We start from the raw sequence: 12,500 nt of genomic DNA, 5'->3' as shown, positions 1-12,500 counted from the left end.
AGAATCTCTCGCCTCTTTATCAAAGCAAATGTTCTCTTTCTGCTAGCATCGTCCATCTTTCCCATATACATATATACATAGGGGCATCCGAGAGAGAGAGAGAGAGAGAGAGAGAGAGAGAGAGAGAGAGAGAGAGAGAGAGAGAGAGAGAGAATCTCTCGCCTCTTTATCAAAGCAAATGTTCTCTTTCTGCTAGCATCATCCAGCTCTCCCATATACACAGAGGGGAATCCATACAGATAGACGAACCTTCGAATGGGATACCACCACAGCATTCCCACGATCACAAGAGTCTCCTCAGTTCACAGACGCCGCTTTCAATTACAATGTTATCCCGGGGCTTACTAAGAAGCAGACACAGCCTCTAAGTGGTTAACTCAAACACGGGTAATTGCTTAATGGGTGAACTGCTGGCTTGCTCGTCAGGGTAGATGTGCCCCGTTGTTTGGCAGCAATTAACTAATAAGAAGGAAAATGGTGTATAACTAAGTGGTGGGATATTTATGGCTGAAGGTCGAGTGTAAAGTCAGTGGTTTAAGTGTAAAGTATGCGTTGTAACAGTTTCCATACGTTGCGTGACCGGGTTACTTTTAACAAGTAAACAAGACTGTTGGCACGACAAGCTGTTTAGAGGATAACATCTGTTCTAGTTCGCACAAGGTTCTCAAGAGTTCGTTCTTCACATTTTCTTAATTTGACGACTCTTAGCGCATCTATTCATATGTAAATTTGACAATTAAGTATAGAATAAAATAGTAAAAATTATATCGACAAAGCAGCCAAGTAATTTGGCACAAACCTTCGTATCAAATGAAAACACATATGCAAAAAAAAAAAAAAAAAAAAAAAAAAAAAAAAAAAAAAAAGGCGTGACAGACTTTTGGGCAAGAAGTCAGTGTTATTAAAAAAGTTAATGAATTTAATAAACTATTTGTTCTTGAATAATACTGATAACAATTGTATGTAGCCATATAGACTTATTAATGGACATATCTTGATAACCAGTATTCCTGTTAATAGATATTTTTCTGATTGATTTGGTTAACGTTAACTTATCAGGTCAGATGTCCTGATTTTAATTTAAATTCAAAGTGGAACAGTATACTTCAGCCTAACTCGATATTCTTAAAAATTACAGTAAATATGAGATGACAAATGACGAACTGATATGATAAAAATATATTGCTATACTTTGCCACAAAGATAAGATACCAGGATGTATTTTTCAAAGCTTCTATAGAATAGCCATTCCAAAATATTCAATCCTTTGCTTTTTATTCTGTGGCCCAGTAATAACTAAAATGAATGGAAACCTTTTCCAGCGTTATCTGATTATTATTTTTCTTTTTTTCCTTTCCTCACTTGACTATTTTCCCTGTTGGAGCCCCTGGGCTTAAAGCATCCTGCCTTTCCAACTAGGGTTGTAGCTTAGCCAGTAATAATAATAATAATGAAAATAATAATAATAATATGCCTTAACTCATTTTTCATTTTACTGGTCTGTAAAGTGGTAATCATGCCAGGATACTGTATAAACTAGAGGGACAATCAGTAGAGCGTAGACCTCCGTCGTGGTAGCTTTTTTTCTCGAACCTTTGCTCGACCATGACCTTGATCTTTGACCTTGACATGTATCAATTGGCGTGGATTTCCATACACTCAAATACGAACCAAGTTTGAAGTTTCCATGACAACGATGTCCAAACTTATGGTTGATTACATAAATTGGACATTTCGCTTGACCGTGACCTTTCAAAATTTAATCATTTCCAGCTTTTCACACAACAGTTAAGCCCTGCAAGTTTCATTACTCTTTGATTAAAATTGTGGGCACGAAGCTGGTCACAAACAAACAAAGAAACACACACACAAACAAACACAAACGGGGCGAAAACATAACCTCCTTCCAACTTCTTGGCGGAGCTAATAACTAATTAAATTTACTTCATTTCTGTATTCACCTGTATAAGAAATTGATCGCCAAATACTGTATATTACTATATATTTTAAACAAGCGACATTAAAGGCTTTCACATTACTTTTTAATGAAATTGTTATTGTTACAATAGCAAATTCAAAAAGGAATAATTACAGCTAATAATAATAATAATAATAATAATAAAAATAATAATAATAATAATAATAATAATAATAATAATAATAACTGTCAATATAATCGAAGGAACAATCTGCTATAAAGCTAAGAACGAAAGCAAATGGCCAAAATGAAAAGCCTTAAATCCCATTAATAATCGCCAATGAAGAAAAAGTGGCAAAGAAGAACTAATTGGGCTGTCATTTCCTTTTCCTTCTCCGGACGGTCATTCCTTCTTTTACTTCTCAGAACATTAATTTCTTTTGGAATAGAGCAGCTCTGCAAATCCATGCTCTATCATATTCGTCGTATACTAATTCATACACACACACACACACACACACACACATATATATATATACATATACACATATGTATACATATATATTAATAAATAAAGATATAAATTTATTATATATATACATATATATACATACATATATATAAATATATATAAATATATAAATATATATATATATATATATATATATATATATATATATATATATATACATATACATATATACATATCATTTTATCACTAATACTTGTGATTTACAATTTTTTAAACACGCCACAAACAAGCCTTTATGATTAAATTCGTTCTGACGTGGGATCTTAGGCCTATAGGGAAATTCCTTTAATGATAAATATTTCTTCTAGCCCAAGGACTCGAACCTATGATCGATAGAAAAAAGGACCAACTTTAGACTGTTTAGACTTTAGACCGGCCGGAAATCAACCCATCTCCACCATTATAGCTGATTACTTAGTATGTAACAATTCCATTTTATGATAATTTTATCACCAACACTATAGTCAATTCTTTTTAGTGAGGCAGATTTGTACCGACTCGCAGGGGTGCCCTTTTACCTCGAAAACGTTTCCTGCTCTCTGATTGATTAGAATTATGTTGTCCAACCAATCAGCGATCAGGAAACTTTTCCGAGCTAAAAGGGCACCGCTACGAGTCTGTGCAAATGTACCTCATTAAAAAAAATAGAGTATAGTAATTTTTAATTTTTTAGTGTTAGTCATAAATTTATTATAAAATGGCCAAGTAATACATACCTGAAAAATCCGCTGTAATGGCAGAGATGGGTTGATTTCTATTGTAAGTATAAATCCTGAACTCAACAGGATTAAAGACAAAAGAATCGGATTCAACTCTTATCTCTCTCTGCAACCGAATGGTCTGAACAGACTGTTTATCCTTATTTGTATCGGTCATAGGTTTCCCTATGCGTCTTATATTCCATGGCAGAGTGAATTCGATATCAAAGGTATTTGGGGCTATATATATATATATATATATATATATATATATATATATATATATATATATAAACTCATATATATATATATACATATACTCATATTATATATACATATATATATATACATATATATATATATATATATATATATATATACTCATATATATATATATATATATATATATATATACGTATCATATATATATATATATATATATATATATATATATATATATATACACATTATATAAAGTGTGTATATATAAGCACATGTCTCACTCTATGATACGAATGAATATTTTTTTACCATAAAAATAGTACTCGTATTATAATCATCATCCTTATTAATAATATTATTCAACGTTTAATTCCAATAAAGTATGACAGGTGCTTTACGGCAGCTAATCAGCACAAAAATCCCCGGACAGAGCAAACTTAAATCTTACTTGTAACTCAGAAACTCAAAACTTACGAGCATAACCAGAATGCATCAACAGTTGGATGACTTAACATGAACTTCATATACAATCTCCATATATGAAGCACGTGCAATAAAATCAAAATAAATCAGAACTTCCAAACAAGAAATGACATTGCTAAAAACTGAAAAAAACTGCCCACGAAAATTCGTACATCAAAAGAGGGGTTTAGGCAGTAGTGAATCTACAGGATTAAGAAACCATTGATGAGGAGGATATAATTTTTCATTACATAGACAGAGAAAGGAATTCATTCCATGGAATGGGAATCACGGCTTGAAAAGCGGATTTGTAAGGAACGATCTGACACTTGAGAGAGAGAGAGAGAGAGAGAGAGAGAGAGAGAGAGAGAGAGAGAGAGAGAGAGAGAATATTTTTATAGAGGCCTTTACGTTCTCAGGCACAAGTAATATACATTTAGTCCCTGCATCTTAGAAAATTAGTAGATCAAATCACCATCAATTTAGGAATCATTTGTAAGCTTCGATTTCCCCTGATTTCCATAGCTTACATTACGTTAGCAGTCTAGTCATTGCGCAAATAGCCGACATTATAAGGTAAAAGTAAGTAAATTACAAAAATTCACTTAAAAATCTGGTGTTACAAAATCTATGGTTATCAGAACCAAGAAAATTTTTACACACTCGACCTTGACACTGACTTATTCTTTAAAGTTTTATAACTACTAATATGAAAACACTGATATAAATGGACTTATAGTGATTTAACAAATATTATTCAATAATCTGTTCCCGCTTAGCATGCAGTTTACATGCTTAATAGGGTATTTTCGGAAACATTTCATTACTGGAGACTTTACTTTTCTTCTTTTTATTGAATTGTTCGAGCATCATTGAAGCTGCTTTGTCAGTCTCGGTGACCTAAATCAAAATAAACTACTCCCATTGACTTAGGCACTTTTATAATTATTATTTTATGCTTCTTAAATTGATTTAACCCATTTATATAGCAATGTATATGTTAATATAATTTCGTAATTTATATTTCATGATGAACAATTTTACACTATATAAATAAATATGTGCATACAGTAATATATATATATATATATATATATATATATATATATATATATACACATATATATATATACACATTCATAAACATACTATATACATACATCTACATAAAAGACGAAAAACTATATAAATAAACATAATTAGTGAAGGGAAAATATTGAGGAAAAGGGTTTATTGGATTGCGTTGGAACCAACTAGACGGAAAAGCTACGAGCTCGGTGTAATGGAGAGAACAAATGTGTCTGGAAGTATATCTGATCAATTTTTGGTAAAGTAAAATTAACGACCCTTTGCGTCAATAAGCGTAGGAGGATATGATGATGAAAATTAACGGTAGATAAGAGCTGGAGATGAAAGTGAGAAAATCATGTTGTAACACTTATCAACGCGTAGAAGAAAAATAACGTTCGAAGAGCACATAATGGGAAATTGCATGAATCTTAAACTAAGGTTGAAGAAACGGTGGATCGAGCACAGATGGGATTTTTCGAATTACTGGATAGTGTCATCGGGTCGGACACGTGTTTGTGGCTCTCATTGTTCTTAAACTTCTCTTGTAGTATTTCCTTATTTCCTTTCCTCACTGGGCTATCTTCCTTGTTGGAGACCCTGGGCTTACAGTCTCCTACTTTTCCAACTAGGGTTGTAGCTTATTCATTTTTAATAATAATAATAATAATAATAATAATAATAATAATAATAATATAGGAGGGTTAGACGAGGGACTGAGAATAAGTTGTGGGATGAAGAGATAAAGAGTTCAGTGTAAAGAAAAGGATTATTTGAGGTACAGTTACATGATAAAAGAGAAGAGTAGGCGAGGGTAAACAAAACGAAAAAATATGGAGGTCAGGAATAAAGTGAGAGAAAGCAAAATAAACACAGTAGCAAAAATAGAGAAGGAAAGGGGATTAAGAATTTCACAAAACAAAATGTTGTTTTACAAAGAAGGGAAAGATCGGTTAATAAAAAACTATAGACTAGAAAAAAAATAGGACCAGTAACAAAAATATATGAGGGAAAAGGGATTAAGACTTTCTGAGAATAAATGACTGTTTTACGAGGAAGTAAAAGATCTGTTAATAAAAAGAAAAAATAGACTAAAAGTTACAATAAATGCAATCAAATGTGGATGCAATCCTCGGTCAATGAAATTTATATTTTGAATATTTCTTGAAAGTAGAAATAGGAGAAAGGCAGAGATAAATGATGCAAGGCCTGAAAGGAAAAGATTTGAATAAGACTGCGATGCTAATGGGAGTAACTGTTGAAGATGTAAGAAATGAGAATAATGGGTTAAATGATAGATACAAGGAGCTGATAAGGTTACAAGGAAGAGGCTTCAGTAAGATAGTGATAGTATGATTGATTGACTGACTATGATTTAATAAGTATGTTTGGCTGAGGGACAGAACCCAAAGGATTATTATTATTATTATTACTTGCTAAGCTACAACCGTAGTTGGAAAAGCAGAATGCTATAAGCCTGAGGGCTTCAACAGGGAAAATAGCCCAGTGAGGAAAGTAATAAGGAAACTACAAGAATAGTAATTAAAAAATAAAATAAAATATTTCAAGAACATTTACATTTGAATAAATATTTCATATAAAAATATAAAAACTTTAAACAAAAAATAATAGGAAGAGAAATAACATAGAATAGTGTGCCCGAGTGTACCCTCAAGCAAGAGAACTCTACCCCAAGGCAGTGAAAGACCATAGTACAGAGGCTATGGCACTATCCAAGACCAGAGAACAATGGTTTGATTTTGGAGTGTCCTTCTAGAAGAGCTGCTTACCATATGTAAAAAGTCTCTTCTACCCTTACTAAGAAGAAAGTAGTCACTGAACAATTACATTCCAGTAGTTAACACCTTGACCGAGAAAGAATTATTTGGTAATATCAGTGTTGTCAGGTGTATGAGGACAGAGGAGAATATGTAAAAAATAGGCCAGACTGTTCGGTGCATGTGTAGGCAAAAGGAAAATGAGCAGTAACCAGAGAGAAGGCTCCAATGTAGTACTGTCTGGCCAGTCACAGGGCCCAATAACTCTCTAGCGGTAGTATCTCAACGGGTGGCTGGTGCATTGAGTGAAAGGAATAAGTTTCCTTTTAGTGAAGTAAAGATGATAATTGAAACTAAGACTTTTAGGGGCTTAATGTTACTCATTACAACAGGGAAGTATTTTGTTTGAGAAAGTTTAACAGGAGATTTGAGAACTGATAAGGGAAGGGGGAGAACAGTGTGGATTTACCCAAGGAAGATGGTGTGTAACTTTTATTTCTTACGAAAGTTATGCGAGTAGTTTTAAAATAAAGGGGAAAAGGTTGTCACACAAAGACCTATGAAATAGTAATGATAAAATCTACAGGGAGGCAATGCGGAAAGTATTAGGAATGTAAGAGTACAATTCTTCGCTGTGGATTTAGACAAGAATATGGTGTGCGACTTATATTTCCTATGAAACTTATGAGTGAAGTTTTAAAATAAAGGGAAAAAATTGGCACACAAAGACCTATGAAATAATAATGATAAAATCTACAGAAAGGCAATGTGAAGACTAAGAGTACAATTCTTTGCTGTGAATTTTGACAAGGAAGGTGGTGTGTGTCTTACATTTCTTATGAAACTTATGTGTGAAGTGTTAAAATAAAAGGAAAAATTGTTATACAAAGACCTATGCAATAATGATGATAAAATCTACAGAGAGGCAATGTGAAGGGTATTAAGACAGAGTACAATTCTTTGCTGTGGATTTTGACAAGGAAGGCGGTGTGTCTAATATTTTTTGATGAAACTTATGTGTGAAGTGTTAAAATGAAAGGAAAAATTGTTACACAGAGACCTATGAAATAGTAATGATAAAATCTACAGAGAGGCAACATGGAGGGTATTAAGAATGTAAGAGTACAAATCTTCCTTCCCTTTATAGCTGAATGGTATGAGTCAACTGTCAATCTTGATTCTGACATGACAGTAAATATTGGGATTTTTTATCGTAAAAAGAATTTCCCCTTGGATCTATGATCCCGAGGAAGTGTTTTCGAAATCAAAACGTATTTGTGGTATGGTATTTGAATGTATGAAAATCACGAGTGTTATTTATAAAATGATTATAAAATTATTATACATATATACATACATATACATATATATAATATATATATATATATATATATATATATATATAATATATATATATCATATATATATCATATATATATATATATGTGTGTGTATAAATGCATAATAAATTTATCACAATATATATATATATATATATATATATATATATATATATATATATATATATATGTGTGTGTGTGTGTGTGTGTGTGTGTGTATATATATATATATATACACACACACACACAGTATATATTTAGTGTGTATATACATATTGTTATTAACAAGGAATTTCTGGCAGCAGTAAATCATTATTATTATTACTAGCTAAGCTACAACTCTAGTTAGAAAAGCAGAATGCTATAAGCCCAAGGGCTTCAATAGGGAAAAATAGCCCAGCGAGGAAAGGAAATAAGGAAATGAATTAACAATATTAGTAGTAATGAACAGAAAAATTATTTTAATAACAGTAACATTAAAAAAAGATTTCCCATATCCATTGCCTATTATTCCATATGTAAATGTAAGATAAATGAATCACGTTACTAGCATATCTACCGACTGTCAATTCGACTTCAATTTATCAAAAGTAATTATCATATTATTCAATTTCGGTACAATTAACTTAGAATTGGTAGATGTTACCTACAATTATTATTAAGTAATCTAAGATATACCTTCTATTATATTCCTTACAGACGTTACAAATTAAGACGACATGAAAATGCTACGCCACCTACCATGGTAAATTGCCCCTTCCTCGAGTAGGCACTGCCACATGGCAGTCGCTTGTGACCTTGAATGAACTGTGGACGACAGCGCCAGCAGCCAGTCGGTGAGCTCGGTGCCGACCACACAGCGAGGCTGTTGGCGCCCGTGGTGCTTACGGTCCTTCATGAGGTGCGGGGCGCGGGCAAGAAGCAGCGACCGCAGCACCCAAGCAGCTTCGCAAATACGAACACTCGGGGCCTTTGTATAGGTAAAGTAGAACCAATAATTAGAATCTAGATTGACTTAAAAATAGAACCAATAATTAAAATCTAGATTAACATCAAGATAGAACCAATAATTAGAATCTTAACATCAAAATAGAACCAGTAAGTAGAATCTAGATTAACTAAATAGAACCAATGATTATAACTTAGATTGACTGAAAAATAGAACCAATAATTAGAATCTCAACATCAAAATAGAACCAATAAATAAAATCTTAACTTCAAAATAGAACCAGTGAGTAGAATCTAGATTAACTAAATAGAACCAGTAATTATAATTTAGATTGACTGAAAAATAGAACCAATAATTAGAATTTAGATTGACTTAAAAATAGAACCAATAATTAGAATCTTAACATAAAAATAGAACCAATAATTAAAATCTTATCATCAAAATAGAACCAGTAAGTAGAATCTAGATCAACTAAATAGAACCAATAAGTAGAATTTAGATTGACTTAAAAATAGAACCAATAATTAGAATCTTAACATCAAAATAGAACCAATAATTAAAATCTTAACATCAAAATAGAACCAATAATTAAAATCTTAACATCAAAATAGAACCAGTAAGTAGAATTTAGATTAACTAAATAGAACCAATGATTAGAATTTAGATTGAATTAAAAATAGAACCAATAATTAGAATCTTAACATAAAAATAGAGCCAATAATTAAAATCTTAACATCAAAATAGAATCAGTAAGTAGAATCTAGATCAACTAAATAGAACCAATGATTAGAATCTAGATTAACATGAAATATAACATAATTAAAATATAGATTACCATTAAAACAGAACCAATAATCAAAATCTAGATCAATATCAAAATAGAGCCAATAATCGAAATCTAGAGTAATATAAAAACAGAACCAATAATCAAAATCTAGATCAATATCAAAATAGAGCCAATAATCGAAATCTAGAGTAATATAAAAATAGAACCAATAATCAAAATCTAGATTAATATAAAAATAGAGCCAATAATCAAAATCTGGATTATCATAAAAATTCAAAAATAATTTGCTTTTCTACTGTCTTTATAAATCTCATTACTTTTAATCGTCCACCTCAACAGGCCATTTGTCGCAATTTTTAGCAGTTTGGATTCCACGAAAACAGGGTGTTAAAACTTCGCTAACTCCCCCTCTTTTATCCGGTCTTGTGAGCGACATCGATGAATAAACTATATTTTAGTTCCATATTCAGATGTATTTTGAATGATGCTCTGTTTATAATACCATTTTTCTTAATTTTTATATCTAACCCTATAATTCAAAATACTATGTACAAAGTATTATCCTGAAAATTTCATATAACTGGGAAGGATGTTCTGAATATTCAGAGCTTTAAAACATATTTCAATTTTTCTTTATATATAAAAAAAAAAAAAAAAAAAAAAAAAAAAAAAAAAAAAAAACATTCTCCTTCTGTGATATGAAGACTAACTCTTCAGTTTGAGTGTTCGTAATTAAATTATCCATTTACTTTCATTTCTACTGTGTTCGGAAACAGAGTTATAAGGCTTTTCAACGTGAAGACCAACTGGATACCGATAACTACTACTACTACTACTACTACTACTACTACTACTACTAATAATAATAATAATAATAATAATAACAACAGAATGCAAATAACAGAGATGGGCAGCATGAGTGACGCAAAACATATAAGTGTAAATTTGAGTGGATGATGATAAGGTCATTGATTATAATACAACATTTTAGAAGGTCAGAAACTTATACCAAATATTATAAACTGAATCATATGCGGTATTATAATAGCACCAGTGTCATCGAAGTCCTAGTAGTATGTTACAGGTGACTATGTCTTCATGAAGAAAGAATTTTTTTAATGATATATGTTGGGATAATTCTTACTTTGTACGATTGTGGAGAGTTGAAATCGTCGGAGCTATAATGCGGTTATCCATAGAATATAATCTTATAAATTGAGATAGATGAGATTAGCTTGAATAAGAGATGAATAGAGTAGTATAGGATTAGCAATAGATGGTGGCACCAGAGTTACCTTTTTTCTTTGTATAACAGTTGTGTGAAAATTTTACGTGAGAAAAGCCTGAACGTGACCCACATACATGGAGTCATGAGGGCGTATGGTGTGGATGAAGGCTTAAAAAGACTCGTCAGAATTCCTTTACAATAAAGGGGAAATTTGTTACAGGATTTGCAGATGGTAGTGACTGGTTTCAAATAAAGAGATCTCACTCACGGACATATGACGTCTTTTTGGGTGGTTAACACTTATGAACTATGGAAGTAAAGGGAACGAACGAACGAAGAGAAAGTTGGGAATGGTAAAAAAACAAATTTTTGTGAATAATATTCTAAACATTGTTAAAAATGTTAGATAAACTAGCAAAAAATGGGAAACACCATGGTAATAGATTCAATCTAATTCTTACCAAAATCAAGAGTATAATGAGAGATGAAGAGATATCACTAGAATTCGTAAAAAAAGTAAGAGCAAGATAGATGAGGATAGACTAGGAGAAGTGGTCTTGGGAAGAGTACACCTGGAAATTATCAGGCTAACAGAGGGGAGCAAATTACTGAAACGCCACACCGTAATGTACAAACTTAGTACCTTTTTATGTAGGGAAGTGTATGTTGTGCAATATATGTAAATGGAGAAAAAGTGCTATTGATGGTATTTCTTTGGGTGTATGAGTCAAGGAGGTAAGAGTGTTAAGCGAACGTCGGACTTTATTTTATGGCGATTCATTATTTAAAGAAAGGATAGTGGGAGTGACTATTGTATGTTATCTCAGAAGCCACGCCCTCAGTGGAAATGACTGACTAATGGAAAAAAATAGAAGTAATATTTTTCAGTAATATGCAAATTATAATGTTATTTATCACTATCAAAATACTATTTACGAGAGGAAACAAACTTACTTCCACGATAGGAACAGCCGCATTGCTCGGGGAATCTAAGTCTTGGGACCTTTGTTGTTCAACGTCGTCAGCCTTCTTCTTGAGCCTGCTTCCTTTTCTACGTCCTGCAGACCGACCCTTTCCTCCTCCTCCTCCTCCTTCACCTCCTCCTTCTCCTCCCCCACCGCCCCCCTCACCACTCCCACCTCCTTCTCCATTGATTATTCTAGCCGAACTCCTCCTCCTTTGACGGCCCTCTTCATCGTTCTCATAGTCCTCGTCATAATCATCCTCGTCATCATCGTCGTTCTCCTGACTGTCACCCCGGTAGTTGATGACCATAGGGGACGTGTGCGAGGGCGGTTCGTCCTCGTCGTCGTCCTCGTCCTCCTCTTCGGCTGTGTCTTGAGACTCACAGCGCAGGCGCAACACAGCGCTGCGAAGGCTGGACCTTCTGGGACTGACGGAGGGGCTGTCGAAACTAGCTGCCCTGCTGAGACTTGGCCTTCGGGTGGGCGTCTCTCTGTTGCCCACTGGGGAGGACCTTGTCGGGGTACTCCTCGGCGTCTCTCGGGGAGAAGAGTT

At 33.0% G+C, this 12,500-nt stretch overlaps 1 protein-coding gene across 1 annotated transcript in view; it reads right to left on the bottom strand.

Annotated features, from left to right (window-relative positions):
* The window catches only part of Epac (Exchange protein directly activated by cAMP), a 1,092,821-nt gene that overhangs the window by 120,922 nt on the left and 959,399 nt on the right, over window positions 1-12,500 (bottom strand). Inside the window, exons 8-9 of the mRNA XM_068386349.1 lie at window positions 11,937-12,500; window positions 8,760-8,988 (exon numbers count right to left, since the gene is read on the bottom strand). The exon at window positions 11,937-12,500 is cut by the window's right edge and continues 389 nt beyond it. Of these exons, the coding sequence (XP_068242450.1) occupies window positions 8,760-8,988; window positions 11,937-12,500 (793 nt within the window). The remainder of the gene's footprint in view (window positions 1-8,759; window positions 8,989-11,936) is intronic.

This window comes from Palaemon carinicauda, chromosome 14, assembly GCF_036898095.1.
Source record: "Palaemon carinicauda isolate YSFRI2023 chromosome 14, ASM3689809v2, whole genome shotgun sequence".
NCBI classification, from domain to species: Eukaryota; Metazoa; Arthropoda; class Malacostraca; order Decapoda; family Palaemonidae; genus Palaemon; species Palaemon carinicauda.
Note: the sequence above shows the minus strand (reverse complement) of the source record. Positions and strands in the feature narration are given on the sequence as shown.